Genomic DNA, 21,607 nt, shown 5'->3' on the forward strand with positions numbered 1-21,607 from the left:
GCTGGAGGCTTCAGGAATTTTCAAAGAGTCGCTGGAGGCTCCAAAACGACTTGAAATTCACCTGCAGTACTTCGTAGCGTATTGAAATTAGTTTTCAGAATAAATTTGAGCTTTACAACTTCAATTTGAGTTTCAAAAATCTGCTGGAGGCTCCAGAACTGCTCAAAACAAGTTGAAACCGTTTCCCGTCGATTTGGCATGTCGAAAATAGGGTATATCCCAAATTTCAGGTTTCCTGGTCAATTTGGTAAAATTTTGATTTTTTTTCTCACATTTTGGCCAAAATTTGATTTTTGAAAATTCACCAAAAATCGAAAAAGGTACTTTACCACTTGAAATTTTGACAGGTGATGAATTTTTGCATGATCTTTCGATCTACGTTTGTAAGGTTTGAAAAATTTCGTGCACGTCCTATGTTGAAACGCAAAATCTGCGATTTCGGCTGACCTTTCAATCAAAATGGCCGCCATTTTGTAAGTAAGGCCAATTTTTTTTTCAGCAAGTTTGCTTTAAAATGTTCCTTAGGATGTCCCCTTTAAGGAAAAAGTTGTCCCGGAGGATCGGCAGGGGGTGCAATTACTCCCATTGCCGTGGACTAAAATGTTGTTCAAATGTTTTTGAAATTTTTCATTTTCATGGTTTGTTTGATACTTCATTTTCAAATTTTAAATTTTGACAATTTTTCTATTTAAAAAAAAAAAAAACTTCATTTTTTATTTAATAAAGAGATTTTTCAACCTAAGCGCTAGCATAATGCTAGCGAATTGCTAGCGTTGATCTCTCTCATGGTATAGTTTGCTACTCTTAGATAAAGTGTGTCATCAAGTTGAATATAAGCTCAAGGTGGTATCTTGTTGAAAAGTAAGAAGAGTGTCATTACTCTTCTTATACTGTCCCAAGATGCTAGCGTTATGCTAGCTCTGAGCTGGGACAGTCGCCTAATTTTTGGAATTTCCTGGAAAACTACCACCTGTTAAAGCAGGTTAACACCCAGAATTTTTAAAAATTAACTAATAGTAATTACTTTACTGATCAAAGTTTTTCTACGCTAGCAAAATGCTAGCTTCTTGCTAGCGTAATTTGCGCTAGCGTAAATGGTGCCGGAATATGAGACACTTTTTGCAAAAATTGCTAGCAAATCAGTCGCGATTTAGTCGCATGTACGTAGCAGAATGCAGAGCAAAGCGTCAACAAAATGCTAGCTTTTTGCTAGCTTTGTGCCAGCTACGTGCTAGCTATTTGTGCGCAATTCTGCTACTCTAATGCGACCTAATCGCAACTGATTTGCTAGCATTTTTTTAAAAAAGTGTCTCAAATTCCGGCACCATTTACGCTAGCGCAAATTACGCTAGCAAAAAGCTAGCATTTGGTCAACTGGGCAGGGCGATTTTTTGATTTTCACATTGCAATTTGGAAAAATTGGCCAAAAGTAGTCGGCGGAGGTCGCATACCGAAACCTCCCATATTATTTGGGCATTTCAATACATATGATGAGACTAGCCCACGGTGAAATTTTCAGCTGCTGAAGTTGATATTTGAGCCCTCCAGTGCGATTTTTTGATTTTCACATTGCAATTTTGAAAAATTGGCCAAAAGTAGTCGGCGGAGGTCGCATACCGATACCTCCCATATTATTTGGGCATTTCAATACATATGATAAGACTAGCCCATCGTGAAATTTTCAGCTGCTGAAGTTGATATTTGAGCCCTCCAGGGCGATTTTTTGATTTTCACATTGCAATTTTGAAAAATTGGCCAAAAATAGTCGGTGGAGGTCGCATACCAAAACCTCCCATATTATTTGGGCATTTCAATACATATGATAAGAGTAGCCCACGGTGAAATTTTCAGCTGCTGAAGTTGATATTTGAGCCCTCCAGGGCGATTTTTTTATTTTTACATTGCGATTTTGAAAAATTGGTCAAAAGTAGTCGCGGAGGTCGCATACCGAAACCTCCCCTATTATTTGGGCATTTCAATACATATGATAAGAGTAGCCCACGGTGAAATTTTCAGCTGCTGAAGTTGATATTTGACCCTCTCATGGCGATTTTTTGATTTTCACATTGCAATTTGGAAAAATTGGCCAAAAGTAGTCGGCGGAGGTCGCATACCGAAACGTCCCATATTATTTGGGCATTTCAATACATATGATGAGACTAGCCCACGGTGAAATTTTCAGCTGCTGAAGTTGATATTTGAGCCCTCCAGGGCGATTTTTTGATTTTCACATTGCAATTTAGAAAAATTGGCCAAAAATAGTCGGCGGAGGTCGCATTCCGAAACCTCCCATATTATTTGGGCATTTCAATACATATGATGAGACTAGCCCACGGTGAAATTTTCAGCTGCTGAAGTTGATATTTGACCCTTCCAGGGCGATTTTTCTATTTTCACAATTGCTATGTAAAAATCGAAAAATTGCTCTGAAAAATCGAAATATCAACTTCAGCTGCTGAAAATTTTGTGGTAGACTATGTTCGATGTCCTCTATCCAATGGTGCAAGAATCATTAAAATCGGTGCATGTCACCTGGGGCACCTCCCTTGTTAGTAAGAGAAACCAGTTTCTATCAATTTAAAACCAGTTTCATGGTTTGCTTTTTTATTAGTGGAAAGTAACACCAATGAGATCAAAACATGAAATCTCCAAAACAATTGATTCTTCCTGGCCTTTCCATAAAAACTGAAACCAGTTTCTCATCAAGTAAAGAACCCGGGCTCAAAAACCAGTTTCACTACTCTTTTTCCAAAAAATACAAGACAGAATTCCTGTTCCAATAATTAATTCTTTGCTAGGACTTTCTCACATGTACATTTTGTAGTATTTGAACCAGTTTCACATCCCCTCATCTGTTTTTCACTCTCATCACCGCAACTTCAATATTTCTCCTCCACATAATCAACGCTACACAACCAGTTCTGCCCCCCTCATCTTTATCATCATCACTATACGCAAAATCAACACCAGCATTATATGTATACAGATGCAAATCGCAAATAGATATAAAATATGCGCAAATTCAAACGGCTCAGCTCAAAATAGAATAGAGAAATTAAATAGCTTCTTTTCTACTCAACGAACGCGAAACTTCCGTCAAATAAAATGAAAGAAAAAAAAACACAATCTCCATTCGCAATATACACCAAGCTACTTCATGTCATTCGCCAAATAAGTTCAACTCAAATAAAAAAAAGAATAAAACACCTCAAATTGTAAAATACTGCCATTTTTACGATAGTAAAAAAAAAAGAAAAAAAAACGAAATTCAAGGCTACTCTTAACAAAGCAATTTATAGTATACTTGGCGTACGCCCGAAAAAATTATAAAGCCAAATGCGAGTACAACATTTCAAAAGATTTATATATAGACCTTTTGTAAAATTCATCAGCGGTCCGTTCAATCCATTGTTCATGTCTATAATGGCAAAAAAAGAAAAAAAAGAAACAAAAAAAAATCGCATCAGAAACCTCGTAGTAGTAGTAGTATTACACAACACATAAATCCTTTGGTGTTAATTACACAAAAACTTTGTATAAATTTACCGTACCATATAACTATAACAATATTGTCGTTGTATGTGAACAACGGTCATTATTCCGATATAACCCTCCGTTACCTCCTCCTCCTCGTCCTATAAGCTAGGCAAAATAATAATACTCATTTTTCTTAACGACATCGTATAACCATAGACTGATTATATGCTATAACACATTGTAACATATACGAATCGATTCCGAAACCCGGCTCTAATACCTGATAATTTACTCTCTTTTCTTTATGACCATTATAAACACGGACCCCTTATATAAATACGATAAATTTATACCACGCTTTACCCTCTCCATAACCTTTCCTCCGGAATTATACACATTGTAATGAGCGTGCAAAATTATTACCAAGATATCATCATCATCATCGTCATTATCATTTCACGAGTCAGTTGTATCGCTAATCCTTTCTCTTCCCTTGTACCTCTGCTTGCCTATAGATATATCGAATGTAATCTCATCAAGTACCCCGGTCCGCCGAAACCATCTTTACACACCAAGCTCTATGGTCAAAGAGACACATAGATGGAGATGGTTATTCATCTTTTAGCCTCCCTTTGCTCCTCTATACGTACCTATTCTGTTCATCAACGTATACGTGCCCAAGCGAGCTCACTTATACTGTCATTATTATTATTCCTGGGTATATTATACGGAGTGCGCTGTACTTTGTGGTACATGTACCTAGGTCAAAGTATACTAAGTATACGGGGTATTAACGTAAGCACTCTGGGACAGCGAGTACTTCGGTTAAGATCGTTGTTAATGTAATTACCAAACATCAAGAACCCTTTATTTTCTATCCCTCTTCATGTTGCGAATTTTTTTGCGCTACACTTCGTACTATCTACATCGTCGATGCTGTCCTCGTTATTTTTGTGTAAATGCTTCATTTTTTAGCATCGTTAGAAAATTGCTTAAATTAGGATAATAAAATTTTCGAAACTGCGAAGGAACATTTTCTATTAAATAGTGGCCAAATTGCCCGAATGAAAATGCTAAAAATTTCAGATGAGTATTTATTGCTTCCTCCTGGCGCAGAACTCCATACACAACAAGATGACACATTTCCTCATATTTTTTGAATTTTAAAAGCAGAGATGTTTTCACAGTGACCAAAATGACTCAAATAAACTTGCAAAAATTTCAGACCGGTATTTAGGGCCTCCTCCTGATACAGACTTCCATGCACAATAAGATGAAACATTTTCTCATTCTCATTATATTTTGATTTTAAAAACAGAGAGGTTTTCATAGTAATGAAAATGACTCGAATAAACGTGCTAAAAATTTCAAATTGATATTTGTCTCCTCCTGGCGCAGAACTCCATACATAACAAGATGACACATTTTCACAAATTTTTCGAATTGTGTAAGCAGAGATGTTTTTACAGTGACTAAAATGACTCAAATGAATGTGCAAAAAATTTCAGACCAGTATTTAGATGGGTCATGGGTGCTTCCTCCTGGCGCAGAACTCTAAACACAACGAGATGAGGTATTTTTCTTTTGTCTTGAATTTTGAAAAAGCAGAAGCCTCCATACTCGCCAATTTGACCCATGTAAGCGTGCTAAAAATTTCAGACTGATCAGTAACACCTCCTCCTGGCGCAGAACTCCATTACTAGGTAAGATGACACATTTTCTCATATTTTTTCAATTTTGAAACCACAGAGATTTTCATGCAGACCAAAATGACCCAAATGAAAGTGCAAAAGATTCTAGGCCATTATTTAGTGCCTCCTCCTGGCGCAGAGCTCCACACTCAATAATACAGCACATTTTTCCATATTTCTTGAATTTTGAAAATAGAGATCTGCATAGTGGCCAAATTGACCCAAATGAACGTTCTCAATGCCTCCTCCTGGCGCAGAACTCCATACACAATAATATGACACATTTTCACATATTTTTTCAATTTTAAAAACAGAGAGGTTTTTATAGTGGCCAAAATGACCAAAATGATGATGCTAAAAATTTCAGACACGTATTTTGTGACTCCTCCTCGCGCAGAGCCCCATACACAATAAGGCAATGTACGAGTAGTCAAGTATCCAAGTGTTTTTCTTTTATTTTGAATTTTGAAAAAAGACAGGTTTTTAAAGTATCCAGACTAAAAATGAACATTCCAAGAATTTCAGATCAGTGAGTATACCTCTTCCTGACGCAGAAATCCATATGTAATACAATGAGCATTTTTTTTTCATAATTTTGAAAAAGTAGGGGCCTTAATAGTGGTATTATGACACATTTTTCATACTTTTCAAGTTTGAAAAAAAAATGTCTTCATAATGACTAAATTGACTCAAATGAACGTGCAAAAAATTCAGAGCAGTATCAAAAGCTTCTTCCTGACACAGAAATCTATAGGTTGTACCTACATCATAAGATGAGGTATTTTCCTTTTATTTCAAATTTAATAAGAATACAGGTTTCAATAGCAGCCAAACTGTCCCAAATTAACGTGCTAAAAATTTCAGACCCCTGTGAAATACCTCTTCCTGGCGCAGAACTTCAATACACAATAACAAGACACATTTTTCATACTTATTTTTTAAATTTTGAAATAAGACAGGTCATGGCCCAATAACCCCAACTAAACTTGCCACAAATTCAAGACCAGCATTCGATGCCTCCTCCTGGCGCAGAACTCCACATGCAATAAGATGAAGCATTTTCATTTTATTCTGAGATTTGAAAACAAAAGGTTCTCCACAGTGGCCAAATTGATCCAAATGAACATTCTTAAAGTTCCAGACTGACTGGTTATATCTCCTCCTGGCGCAGAACTCCATATATAATAGAATCAGTGATTTTTTTTCATAATTTTGAATAAGTAAGTAGGGCTCCCAATAGTGGCCAAACTGAAAACTCAATACCAGTATTTGATGCTTTCTCCTGGCGCAGAACTCCATGCCCGGTGAAACGAGGTATTTTTCTTTTATTTTCAACTTTGAAAAAAAAAAACAGGTTTTCACAGTAGCTAAATTGACCCAAATGAACGTGCGAAAAATGGCGTACCACTGGGACAATACCTCCTCCTGGCGCAGAACTCCATAAATAATGGAATAATTGATTTTTTGAAAAAAGGGGGGTCTTAATAGTAGTGAAAATAGCTGACAGAAGCATGCTAAAAATTTCAGACGCTCTCCAATTAACTCTTATCTATCTACTAAGAATCTAAGTCTGGTTGGTCACTAACTCAAATTTGGAAAATATATCTGTGAAAATCACAATTCGAAGGAGGGGAGTACCAAAAAAAAAAAGTGAAAATCGAGCCACACCTGCTTTAAAATATGCAGGTAGGTATTAAGTACGTATTTCGATACAACACGAATACCCATATTAGGGTGACCCTTAAAATGCAAAAGTAAATATTTTTTCGGTCTGACCCCCTAAATTTTTTAATTATATCATAAAATTCTCGAATACAAAATTTTAGCCCATTTGGAGGTCATTAACCCGTGCCGAATTGACTAGAATGTTTAAATGGGATTTAACATGGGTTTTTAAGTGAAAATTGCATTTAAATTCCTCTTAGGCGCCTAAAAAATAATTCCGAGGGTTTTTTACAAGAAAATGCTACAAAAGCATGTCAAAAACCATATAAAACAATAACAGGTTCATGGGGACCCCCCTGCCCTTCCTTCCTGCCCTAAAAATATAGGGGAAAATTCAATATTTCCAGTGCGGGAAGGAAGGGTAGGGGGGTCCCCATGAACCTGTTATTGTTTTATATGGTTTTTGACATGCTTTTGTAGCATTTTCTTGTAAAAAACCCTCGGAATTATTTTTTAGGCGCCTAAGAGGAATTTAAATGCAATTTTCACTTAAAAACCCATGTTAAATCCCATTTAAACATTCTAGTCAATTCGGCACGGGTTAATGACCTCCAAATGGGCTAAAATTTTGTATTCGAGAATTTTATGATATAATTAAAAAATTTAGGGGGTCAGACCGAAAAAATATTTACTTTTGCATTTTAAGGGTCACCCTAACCCATATACGACTTCGATATCCAGAATAAAATCAGCCCATACCGACATCAAATAAATATTAAAACCGTATCTGCAAAAAAAAGTACCATTGTACCGTCTATTACTTGCAAAAGCCGTTAAAAATTCCATCATCGAAGGACATACACCAAACCATTGCTACACCATCATTTCACCGCGTATCTTTTCCAAAAAAAAAAGGCGCGTAGAGCAAAAAAAAATGTCAACTAAAACATCGCCAATTTCTTGTTGCTCAAACGAAAAATCTAAATTCATCATCAAATATTCAAAACTCGAGAAACCAAAAAGCACCTGTACTTTTTACTCTCAAACTGTGTTGCAGCTGTATTGAAAATAAATACGAGAGAGCAGGAACCTTTTCAGCTTCTTTTTCTGTATGCTTGACGCGGTTACGTTATTCGAATTACATTTGCACGTTTATTTACATACAGGTAGGAGCGACCTCCCTCTTCTAACCCCTGTCCCATTCTCGTACTACTTTTCACATCTCTGCGAGCTTTTTCTTTCCTTATTCTATTCGAAATGACAACTTTTTCCTTTTATATTTTCTCCTTACTTATTCTTTTTTCCTCCGTTGTGCTGATAATTGCGTCAACAAAACTGCATACATACAATTCTGAGAACGTAGCACAAGCTATACACAACGACAAATTAACTTTAATTTACTTCCCTCGTGCACCCTGCTTCACCGCAGTTACTTTTCGTATACGTAGCTATACGCTAATAAAGCAAATGCAAAACATGTTAATTCAAATGCAAACCTTTACGTATCGTAACAATTCTTCTCGATTCGTGGAATATTTCATTTAATTTCGACGCGCATAACGCGCCACCGACCGATACGAATAGGGTTGGAGGTGAGGCAAAAAATACGACAGTCGAGTTATCAACTCAGTCGAATGGAATCTAAATACACCGAATAAGAATTTCATTCGAATTTCGAAACTAAAAACCAAATTAATTATATAATGAAAAAGTTTATACCTTTCAACGTGCGCAATTTCACTAACAGAAACGGTAACTAGAAAACTTTATCTGTATGGAAAAATACTAAATGCTAACAACCCCTTTTCTCACGTTTTCCTCAGGTTCATTCTCATATTCTATCTTCATTGAATGTGCTTCACCTCCCCCTTTTTGGATCTCCCTCTTTCGCCAAGTTTACCAATAGTTCAAATCAGACTACACGTTTTTCTGTTAGGTAGCTAAAATTATGTGTATTATGACGGAATTGCCAACTGTCCTATGATAATTCAACATTTCAGCTCAATTTCCTCCCCTGCGCAAGTACAGTTTTTATTTTTTCCAGAAAGTTATCGTTCTAAACCTAGAAAACTCATTGGTATTCTAAGAGCATACGACTGCACGAAGTTTTTTTCCATCCTAATTTTTCCATTATAGACCACTGAAATTTAAGCTGGGCCATTCCACGTCAATTTTACCAAGAGGTGGTGGGGAGGGGGGGGTCAACGAATTTTTTTGTTAATTTTCCTGTGGAACGACCTTCCGAAGAAATGACTAATGGCGCAAATCGCAACCCTCTAGCCAATTTTTAAAGGCTTCTAGGGGATGTGAAAGTTTTCAGTGAACTTAAAATATCATCCATTTCAGCAAAGGATTACTCGATAACCACGATAACTACCAAAAAGGAACTTTTTCCAATAGTTAGGGGTTTTGAAAGGCTTTTTGGTGATAACATAAAAATCAGTGTTTCCACTTTATTTGTACGAAAAATCACCTCGAAAAGTTTCAAAACGTAGTTTTCATTTCGTTCCGACTCTCAAAAATTCTGAAAAAAAAATATTATAGACAACTTCTCATGCTGAACAACATATTAAAAAATTGTGATGGCATTATCTCGTAAAGTCGATTTTAAAAAATTGAAAGTTCACGAAAAAAATGCAATTTTTTGATTTAAAACATGAAAAAAAGTTTTGACTTTTGAAGTCGACCCATTTGACCCCTATTCTTACGTATTCGTTGAAAAAGTTGAAAAACCTCTCTCACTCGACAAAAATTAATTTCATCATAAAAAAATCAAAATTCTAAAAAATTCAATTTTCAAATTCCAAACATCAAAAAAAGTTTAAATTTATTCAGTTGTCTTATTTTGAGCTTTTCCTGACGTATTTCATGAAAAAGTTCACAAAAGGACACTAATAGAAAAAAAATTGAAATTCGTTGATTTTATGAATTTTTTCAAAGTTTGATTTTTTGTGATGAGTTCATTTCATCGAGTGAAAGGGGGTTTTCAACTTTTTCAATGGATACGTAAAAACAGGGGTCAAATGGGTCAACTTCACCAATCAAAACTTTTTTTCATATTTGAAATCAAAAAATCGCATTTTTTCGCCAACTTTCAATTTTTTTAAATCGACTTTACGAAATAATACTATCCAAATTTTTCAATAATAGGTATGCTGTTCAGCATGAAACTTTGTCCATGATATATTTTTTTTTCAGAATTTTTGAGAGTCAGAACGATATGAAAACTACATTATTTGAAACTCCAATAGAAGCCTTTAAAAAATACCAGAGGACTGCAATATGCGCCATTAGTCGTACCATTGGAAGGTGTTTCCACAGGAAAATTTTCAAAAAAATCACCGACCCCCCCTCCTCCCCTCCATTTTGGTCGAATGACGTGGAATGATCCAGCTCTGTGTTTCTTCCTCTAACTTCGAGAAATTGAGTCATAAAATATCCAGCAAATATTAAGTCAAAACTCTTTTTTGGTTGGAAAGCTGTGAATTTAATCACTCGAACATTTGTCCAATTCTCTCATCCTTCATTTGTTCTGAATCCCACAAAAGGAAAAAATATTTCTCCCAAGAAATTTAGAACGAAATTTATTTCAAATTGAAAACTGCTGCCACATTTTACTCTTGTTCTATTCTAATGATGTGAAAATGTTTCCATGTGAGTCATCGAAGTTGTAAATAAAAGAGCTTTTCCTTCTTTCGAATAGTTTGAAGTCTGTCTTGCTGGGGCTTCTTACCATTAAAATCGACTACCTCATGTTTTAAAAATTTTTTGAATTGCAGATTTTCTCGAATTTTTGTAATACGATGGTATTACTCGGCATCGTACAGTAGGTAGACAGGTACATTGTTACCCACCAGGTGTTGTGTGGAACATTTGGCAGTTCATCAAAATAAGCAAGTGACGTGTGTATAACGTTGCTCGAGATACAAATCTACAATATACCCCTCGTAACAAGACATACCTCAGTACCTCACCAATGCTTTATTGCTTTCACTAACGTGTTCGTAAGTTACTGTGCGACAAACTGTTGTTCACATTTTTCTTGTAGGCTTGAATAATCCTTAAAATCAAAACATGCTTCGCTATCTGATATCTGTTCAATACGAATGAACTACCTAATACATTGTTGAAATGTAAAGACGATGCATACGATATTCTACTCACATCTGCATACCTGGCATACTTAGTATTTCAAAACCAACATGTTTTCACGTTTCACCAGATTATTGAAATAATGAAAAACTTCGCGAAATTTTTCAAGGCGATCAAGTGACGTTAATCGTAGCATTTCGCCATTACAAAATAACCATAGAACTTTCGGTGTTCCACCATTAAGTTACCGTTCGCTTATCTATAGTCGGAAAGTTAACTTGAATTCGTTGTAAAATTTTGAGCTACCAGCGTAAATTGTCTGCATATAACCTATTACAGGTATCATTTTTCAAGATAAACCATCAAAAATCACAATGAGTATTCGTATTCTCAATTGTCTGATCTTCTTGTCGATTACTCTAAGCGTTGATTCGACGTTAAACATATCTAAGGCCGAATTTGATCGCATACAAGGGTAAGTTGTTCTACAAGTATACATTTTTTTACCGAAGGTTGGGTGTTCATCAAAGATCTTCTAAGATTTTGAATTTTTCGAAACTGGTCGAAAATTTCACTATTAGATAAGTAACTGAAACCGAGTAGCTGTTTTTTTTTATTACATATAATTACGGAAAACTACAGCCTTAATTTAAGATGAAAAACGTGTTTTGCTCCCATGAGAACAAGTCGAACAGTTTTTTGTTATCTAAATTGAGAAAACAGAATTCATGTAGGTACCTATGTATTTGGAGAATTTATTTTTACCTAATTTACCTATTTAAAAAAAAAAAATCGTTCGAAATCACGAAAAAATTTCAAACTTGAATTTTAAAAATGGAGTTCTGTGTCGCCAAAAAATTTGAAATCGCTCCCCCCTCTTCCGATAAAACACATTTAAAACCACCACAGACCCATTCTTCAAGTATCCAAATTCTGAATCACTGCAAAAAACATTAGGTAGGAATTCTGAATTGCCGGCAAAAAATTATTTTAAGAATCATCAAAGGAAAAATTCATTCAAAATTACAAAAAAAAAAAAAAAAAATGCAAACTAATTCAAGAATTGAAACATAATTCCAAATACCCCCCCCCATTCCATCTCCACCCCTAAGAAATAGGCATCATAATTTAACACTGATTCAATTGAAGCATTGGGTAAAAATTCATTTAGAATTGAAGAGTGATATTCCAAAACTCGCTTTGTCCATTTTTATCAAAGTTGGGTTTTCAGTGGTACCTGGTAGATGAAGTATTAACTCACATTCCTACATCATCAACCTACCAAAATGAGGTGTTAAACTCACCTAAATAGCCAATTCACTAGAAATTAAAAAAAAAAATAATGTTCCAAGACGCGCTTTGTCCATTTTTATTGAACTTTTTTTCAGCAGTATTTAGTGGATGAAATGTATACCTACACTCCTACATCATAAATCCACCCAAATAAAGTGCTAAACTCGCCTAAAAAGCCAATTTACCCGTTTAAAGGGAAACTGTTTTTCCTCTCTCCTGAAAAGTTGTGAAAATGGACAAAGCGAGTTTTGGAATATCACTCTTCAATTACAAAGTAGATATCTGCCAAAAAATCGAAATCAATTTGAAAAAAAAATTGATCACCAAAGAAATTTTTTTTCTAAATTACTACACAAAAATTAATTTTCGAATGTAGAAATCCGAAATCGCACGGAAAAGTTCATTTGAAATTAAAAATTTTCAAAATTGTTTAAAAATTGAAAATCTACGATAGATTCTAGAATACCTAGAACCCTCAACCACAAACAGCTATGGAGTGCTTAGGAATAAGTAAATCAAATTCAGCTTTATATGTATTATGTGATCCGCGCTGACAAAACCAACCATTTCGACTACATTTCAAAAAATGCTTTTTTTTTTCAAAAATCTGATCTTTCAACCCTTAAAATTCATTTTAAACGTCATTATTTCGGAAACTTTTTTTCGTCGAAATGGTCGGTTTTGTCGGAGCGGGTCAAATACATATCTTGAAATTTATGTATAAAGTCCCAATATTGAAATTAGTACACACATTTTTTTAGTTTTGGGAGGTGGAGTAAATTTTTTGTTGTTTTACAGCTCGAACGTCTGTCACAGTACATTTTTCGATGTGGATGGCGTCTGCAGCGAACTAGCCAGAGTTCCTGACGAACAGTGTAAGACGATAAATGTTGAATTTTCTGACGGCACATACCCGGTTCATCTAGTGGTTTGCTATATCAAGGATACCACTACAATTGTCGGATGCGCGTATTCTGACCACCTTAATTCTATAACGACCGATTACTGTGCATCAAGCAGCGCGTGTTGTTAGCACGTTTTCGAATTTTTAAGGAGAATTCATGTACTCGTATATTATTTTACGATTTTTCACATTGGTTAAATTTTAATTTATTTTACTTTAAATAGATTCATATTTATATTCGTAGTGTATTATTTGAAATTAATATATTTTAAGAGCATCCTACGTACGTGTTGATAAATTTTAAAATATTTCAATTGATTGATTACTATCAAGTAGGTTCACACAATTTCGGAATTCTATCAACGACTGGCAAGTTGAATGATTACTTAACGTATGAAAATTATCGTCGTCGTGGTTCCTTATCCTTTACAGGACATTGGAAATCGCATTTTTGTGGTACCCTAACAGGGCGAGGCGTATGCCTATTGCCACTGCGATTATTCTAGGGAATCGACGTTGTTTCGAGCTTCACTAATAGTTTCCCATTGCTTTCTAGTGACATCTACACAAGCACCTTGGAGCTAGCCAGGTAGTTTAGAGACCCTGAGCTCCTCAGTGTTGATCTCTATAGACGCTCGAACCAGTTTCAGAGCTTTCTGATTCTGCTAACAGATGGCATGCATTATCTGTTAGCTCGGCTAAACTGGTAGTCCCCGGTACTTGGCGTGTAATGTTGATAATTGCACGAAAGATTTTTTTAATTACATGCACAAGCTTGCCTCTGTAGCTGGGTTTGAACAGGGTACCTCGTGAACGGAGGTCTGTGGCTCTACCTACTACGCCACCGAGTGCTGAAAGGATAAAAAAATTTCGCTACAGACTGGATCACTGAAAAATCAAGTTAGGCATATATTTGTTAGGTGATATGATGTCGAAATTTGGCAGCTTCAATTTGAAAAACTATTATCAGAAATTAAACTCAATTCGTTCGCGAAAGATTTGCTTAAAATTGACAAATTATTCGCAAACGACTGAATCACTACTGAAATCCAGTGAATGTGACAGACGAAAAATTCGACTTTTTCAAATTCATCAATAAGAACTTTGATGATTTGTTGATGATGAATACATCATTACACTTGTGGAGGGAGAAATATTTGGAAAAACCCAAAAAGTACCATAAAATAAAAAATTAAATTTTTCATTTTGAAGTTTTTGATTTTTCACCAAGAATTCAAAAATGGAAATTTTTGAATCTTGATTTCTTTGAAGATAAGAAAATATAGACTAATTCAAATCCTCTTTGGCCATCTGGATATCGGATTCATGCACTCTAGTTCTGTTGGAAAAATAGTGATGGAAATATTGGTGATGTCAAAATTGATATCTCTCGCGATTCTATAACTAGCTCATCGAGACCTCAGGATCGGACGAATCGCGGATGTAAAATGGGTTCCCTCCCCAATATTTACATATTTATAATACATGGGGTTAAAGTTGGATTAATTGAAGCTTGAGCTAAGATATGATTGAACTTTTGACGGAATGATATATTTGTGGTAAAGTTGGAAATATTCATTGAATTCTCAAAGTCATGAAAGTTGAATAAAAGTCCAAGACAAATTCACATTTAGGACATTTATTCTTATACTTAAGGGATAAAACAAAGACAAATAAAAAGGATCACAACCCTGGGGAATTTTGGGAATACTTAAACTAGGAGCAACAAAAACAAAAATAAATATTAAAAAAAGAGAAAAGAAAGGAAGACACCCTGAACGATGTGTCTGAACTTAAAACTAAAATGCATGTCCTGAGCGATATACGTCATTTTCAAACAAAAAAGAAAATAAAGAAAGACAATGTGAGCTAAGGTCTTGAAACTTAAATCTAAAGTTGGAATGTGAACCAAGGCAACTTGTTATTAAAACCTACCTCTGTGCATTTCAAAGAGTGATCCGAGACAGCTGAAGACTCACTAATTGACCCATAGGGACTTAACTTGAGAAACGATGTCATCGCAGATGATGACAAAGTCCGAGGCTGCAGACGCCAAAATTCATCAAAGTCCAATAAATCACGAACTGCAGGAAGCTAAAGCTGGAAATGGTAGGAACTACAGTTGGAAATATTGAGCTAAAGATGGATTTATTGGTCTCTTCTGGCGAATGAGCTCCAGCCCATTTGCGGAGATGGAAGTAAATTTGGAACTATACTTGGTGGCGTCGATGTCTGCAGTCCTACCAGAATTGTCTCGGATCAGAGCTTTTATAACTGCGCTTTTTACAAGAAATCGGGCGGGGGAATGTATGCAGTCAGTGGTGCACGCGCTCAACGCTTCTAGCGGCGCTATCTTTCCTGGCTGGCGCTAGAATTACGTCATGTTCGATTATACTCGGCGATATTCGTGTTGAACTGGTTTTCTATTGATTATTATTGCAAGAGTGGTGGACAGCTTGGCGCCACCACCTAAAAAACGATGATGTAATCGAGTATAATCGGCCATGTTCGATAATTTCTTGATTATAATTGGATGTAAGCGCCACCACCACTGAGTAGGAAGTTTAAATTGTCGCGGCTTGGTCACTGACGTCATAATTGGTCACTAAAATGATTGAAAATCTGTCGCTTAGGGGGTAGAAAAATATTCTGCTGCTATGGTGAATGAGAATTTTCCTCCCAATTAGGAGACAGGAAAATTTTCTCCCATTAAGGTGACTGAACTTTTCGTGTGTAAATTTCTCCCAGTGTGACGGATAAAAATATTTTTCTTCCACGTAAGTGGGAGAACTGCGTGTATTTTTCTCCCACTACACACTTTTGAAAAACATGGTCCAAAATTTGGAAACACATACTTGAATGAGACTTTCAAAAAACTTGAAAAAAATAAACAACAACAAATGAACCAAGAGGCACGAAAAACACACCACCAAAACCACGTCGATTGTAATACCCACTCTTCGTCGTTTCAGATGAATCGAAGCGAGTGACAAGGTATGCAACTTGACACGAAGTTTACACCGTTTTAATTATCTTAATTAGAAATATACACAGAAACCATGTATAATATTTTACTGCTTCTATACCACTGTGTGGCTGGAAGCGGCATAAATGATGGGAAAAGAGCGAGGGGATGAGAGCATTCAAAAGTACAAATATAGTGTATGTTGTAACAGCCCCTCACTCTTCAGTACCCAACTAGGAGGGTTTTACAGTACAAACATAGCGAACAAAAGCAGAGCAGCGACGTAGACAATCTGACACCAGTTGTCTTTTCGCTTTCGGTTCGGTATTTTCCTGTTTTTATCTTTGTCGCACTTTCGAGCCTTACCATCGAATACAATTAAATATCGTTGTGTGAACCTCGACATCAATCTAGCAAACTTCTTTTTTGGGGCAAACCGCAAACACTCCGTTGTTGTAGACCTTTTTCTCATTTGTATTGTGAAGCGACAAATTTAACCCTTTTTTTTTTTTGTGAATCGTCTTTTAACATTTTACTGGGTGTGTTTATTTTTTACCGTTTAAGAGCTGACCTTTGCAGAATGCTCGCTTGATTTTTTTCCCCTTTACGTTCTCTTCGATGGCAAATTAGAAAACCTGCATTTGATATACATAATTGAAGAATTGTTTTGTTTTTTGTCAGACAAAATGAAGAGAAACTGCCCACTTTTATTTGGATATATCTTTCTGGGCTACTTACACATCCCATTGATCCTCTACAAGGGTCCATTTGGGTCTTTCAGTTGACTCTTGACCATTTTTTCTGCTTTGTTTTTTTTGTTTTTTTTTCTGAAGGTAGAAAGAGCAACATTAAAAGAACTAATTCCTTCATTTTCCACACTATTATCCTTCCCTCATCATGCCTCAAATCACACAGAAGATCTAATACACCACCAAAGACATCGAAAATACCAACACAAGTCTTTCTCTCTTACACACTCAAACATCTAATTGTTGAGGAAAATGACGTCATCGTTAGAACATTTTCAACCTTAGTAGATGGTGGAATTGATCCACATATCGGAAGGTATTTTCACCAAGAGCCACAAAACCGACCCCTCCCTCCTTCCATCATCGACCAGGTAGGTATATATTAGCAATTACAATGAATCCATTAAAATATATTATACCTTAGGTGGTGTATTTGCAAACTTACCTTCGACATTTAAAAGTATAGCCATGTTTATTTTAGGTTCGGTGTTTACTTGACACTCATATATGCCGGCGTCTCTTTTCTGCACGAATTCTATCTTCAAATTCCATTCGTCGCTGTTTTCCGGGTGTATCACGCTGAATCTTCCATCGCCGGTATACGTGTGAATATTCGAAGTCAATATATGTATATCTCGTTTCCTTATCCACGATACCTGATCATCCACGAACATGCAAAAAAACATAACCCAGATGAATATATCAGTTAGGTATTTTCTTTAATACAAACACGATATGGTAGAGAAAAAAAATAACAAAGGCCGGAAAGTTCAATCACATTAACGAGTAGGTTTTATCGATACTTTCTCTTATATTATACCACACACACACCCGCAGAGGAAGATAAAAAAAAAGCGAGAGAGAAAGTCACACCCGAGATGAAGAGGAGGAAAAAACCATCGAGAATAAATTAAAAGACCGATAACACGCGAAAACTCCACCCTCTTTGCCTCTGCCTTCTACACATATACTTTTAAAAGAGTATGGAACCTTGAAACACGACGCTTTTGCAAAACTATTCTCTCTCGCCTCTCTTCTCGCAGCGCTCTACAGATAAATTTAGGCAATTTATTTTAAAAGTATATTCCCGGCGGGTAAGAGTTATTTTCCGAAGAACAACTCTATACGTACTCTCGACCTCGCTTCCGCTACCAATTTTCTCTTCATAATTATATCTAAACAAAAACTTTTCACATGAAAAACACGATTATTCCAACGTTAAGGCAATGGAACTTCTTATATAGAATAACAATCATTGCCACTATAATGTTTTTAACCACCGTTATACACAATAATTTTTCTCCTTTTGAGTTTTTCTCCTTCCTCATCCTTTGCAACTATCTTTCTACTATCGTGCTTTGCTTAAGAACTTCGCTATTTTTTTCTTATGCTCGTTTTGGACTTTTTTCTTCGATAATGCTGCAGCTGCTGTTGCTGTTGGGTTTTCCTGGTACATAGTTTTAATTCATTTTTTCTTATATTTTTGTTTAGTTTGGGGTGAGATTAGAGACAAAATTTCGTACATGAATGAATTTTCATCTAAAAATATGTGAAAAATACATAATCTTAGAATGCCTGAAGTTACATTATCGTCCTGAGTGATCTGTGCAGGGATTTGGATACTTTTTTGACAAGTGAGGAACCCAAATTGAATTCTGCACTCAGAAACATAAGAAAAGTACCCAAAAATACGCCACCAGGTCAAATTTTAGGTCATGAATTTCATTTTTTAAGTGTTGGTGAATTATTAAAAAATCCTATTTGACTTTTCCTCAAAAAAAAAAAAAAAAAAAAAAAAACAGATTGGGGTAGAAATCTGGAATCGAGAGTTCACCCTGATTTTGATCTCCAGATTCGATTAATGGAAGTTTCGATTTCGAGACACGTTCTAAAGTTTTCAGAAGATTTTTGAATTTTTCAGTTTTGAAGAAATTATCATAAGGCGAGATGAGAGCTAAAGTGAAACTGAGTACGTTTGGTCAAAATTCTTTGAAAGTGGTCACAAAGTTGTTATATCCGAGTTCATAATTGGTGAATTTCATTTTAGATTTTTTTTTTACCCTAAATTTGGAAAATCAAAAAAATTATCTGGATGCTTCAGAACAGCTTGAAATTGCCAACGAATGGATTTGGGAAGCTCAAATAAAATCATATTTCAGCTCTGCATCAAATTGTGAATATTTCATAAAAAATTAGCTAAATTGTGAATCTTTCAAATTTTCCAAAAATCAAAAAATGAAATTCAGCTTTTGAAATTTTGTCTGATGGACTTCTTTTGGATACTCTGTCAATTTCCCTGCTTACTTTAAAATTTTTTCTGTCTGTCAAGGTGCTTCTTACGCCAGTAAATTTAAGCTTATTTTCAAAGTGAGAATCGCACCAAGAGAAGTGGTTTGCCCAAAAATTGCTCATTTTTGATCCCAAATTTTGGTCACATTTTCCAAAAACAGATCTTTAACAATTTGTGATTTAAAAAAAAAAAAACAAAAAACAATAATTTGGATTTACTGAATAAGAAAAGACTCTCAAAACTTGGGAAAAATGGTAATTTCTGAACTAAGCACCACCAGATTAAATTCATCGACCACAAAAATTAGTCAGATTTTTTTTTTTTAATCAGATGCACTTGAAAAAAAAACACACGAAAATCCAAGGCTAACCGAATTCGGAATTTGAAAATTTTATTGCAAGACCGGTAATATTTTTTGAATTTCTGCTTCATTTTTGATCATTCCCAAAACTCAATTACACACAATTCTAATAGGTAACTTTCTCTTTATTTTCAGATGTTTTTATATCAATTTCACCAATTTTCTGATACATGTTTCATATTTTCGCCAGAAGTTGCAAACTTTGAATTATTTTGAGTCATTTTAAACAATTTTTATAATACAGATTTCAAGAAGGTTGCACTAGCTCTCAATCATCTTTAGAGGCCATTTTGACGAGTTTTCTGATCATTTCAGGAAATCTTTTTGCATCTACATACCTACTCTTCTAACTTTTTAGGCTTACTTTACAGAATTCAACATTTTCTCAACTCTTTTTCAACATTTAGCAATGATCATGTCAATTTTCTGCAGTTTCTAAAAATTGCAAGCAGTACCTATTGTAATTGATATTTTTGTGGATTTTTTTCAAATGTTTAATCTTTTTCGTAATTTTACAGAACTTTTTGGCATTTTATTACCTTCTTAAGAATTTTAATGTTTTTTTTTTCATGTCAGACTTGACCTATTTCGTGATAGGTACCTTTCAAGCATTTTTTTTTTTAGTAGATATCTTTGTTAATACATATCTACTTACTTCATGAATTTTTGGTGATTTTTGGGTTCATTTCTATTAATTTATTACTTACTTAATATTTTATCGAGTTTTTCTAAATTTTCAACTGATAAAGAGTAAATTTCTATAATTTCATTTTTGTTTCACAATCACAAATTCTTGATTTTTTTTCAAAATTATCAATAAATAAATTTTTAGACTTTGACTGGTGGAACAGAATTTTGAAAATTTGGGCTTAAATTTATCAAAAGGGTCACTAAAAATCAAATTCTGAGTAGTTTGGCATGAATTTCATGTTGACTCTCATTCAAGTGAATTTTTGCAAAATTAGAAACTTCAAAATCTGCTGGAATCTCCAGAATGGCTTTCAGCTACCTCAAATCGTTTCTGAAAGACAAAAATAAAATGAGAATCCAATTTCAGATTTCTACCTCAATTTGATCAAATTTCAATTTCAATTTTTGAAAATTCTCCCAAAATCGAAAATTAATAATATTTTGAATACCTATTCTTTTGATTTTTCTTCGTACATTTGAAAAAAAAAAAACTCTCCAGATTGAGAGGTCTGCTTTGTGAGTGTTTGCAAACCTTCATAATTTTCCTAAGCAGTTCCCTAAGTGCTTCATTTCTTGGTAAAATAATGTTGAACCTTGAATTGAGCCAATGGTGGGAGAGGGAGCCGAGGGGTTTACTCAATTCAATCACTTTGGATCAATTTTCTTTCCAAATATTGGGACTGATTTTCATGAATTTGGAGCATTTTTCATCGACAGCAAAAAAATCTTTGAACTTGACAGAAAAAACAAAAATTTTCAATGCCCAAGTTGATTTTCAAGTCGAGTTTATTCTCCATTTTAAAAATAAAAATGCCATCAAATTGAGGCAATGAACTCGCTAGTTAGTTTCTTCCTAGTTCCTAACATTTGTGATGCTAAAAAATCATTTCGAAAAAATTGAATGTCTCCATTTTCATCCAACAGGTATTTCGGAAAGAGCAAAAGTGCATGGTGCCAAAACTCTTGGGAAAAAAATATACCTACTAGAGCAGGAGTGAGAAAATACTCGTTCATTTACCTTTTTTTTCATCTCCCTCTCACCTCTTTTGTGTTTCACTCCTCTCATCAACGAAAGGTTGGTGTACTCTTGTAAAACGAACCAAACAAGAGTGAGATGACCCCACACCAAAAAAAAAAAACAACAGAGGAGACACGAGAGAGTACATAGGTATTACAGAAAGCAGGCAACCGCTGTAAATAGTTTATCGCCTTCAGTCATTAATCATCTCGACGAACGAGTTTATTTAAATGGAGATCAGTAGGGTGGAAAAATTCGTAATAAAAGTATTCAAAATTGGCGGCGATACGAAAGGCTTTTTATTTATGAGTTTTTTCGCCAAGTGAAGCTTTTCTCCCCGTTCTCGGTTCGAGGTTTTTTTTCACACTATTATTCAGTCGCGTACTTCTACTCTTGTTATGCGTCGAGAGCG

At 35.0% G+C, this 21,607-nt stretch overlaps 1 protein-coding gene across 4 annotated transcripts in view; it reads right to left on the bottom strand.

The window, feature by feature from the left end:
- The window catches only part of LOC135846965 (cell adhesion molecule DSCAM-like), a 640,919-nt gene that overhangs the window by 7,256 nt on the left and 612,056 nt on the right, over nt 1-21,607 (bottom strand). For 3 of the 4 annotated variants that reach the window (XM_065366342.1, XM_065366341.1, XM_065366344.1), the window contains 2 exons: nt 17,282-17,492; nt 3,374-3,418 (listed from right to left, as the gene is read on the bottom strand). In XM_065366342.1, coding sequence (XP_065222414.1) covers nt 3,374-3,418; nt 17,282-17,492 — 256 coding nt within the window. The remainder of the gene's footprint in view (nt 1-3,373; nt 3,419-17,281; nt 17,493-21,607) is intronic. The other variant, XM_065366343.1, reaches the window with a different exon arrangement.

This window comes from Planococcus citri, chromosome 5 (assembly GCF_950023065.1).
Source record: "Planococcus citri chromosome 5, ihPlaCitr1.1, whole genome shotgun sequence".
NCBI lineage: Eukaryota > Metazoa > Arthropoda > Insecta > Hemiptera > Pseudococcidae > Planococcus > Planococcus citri.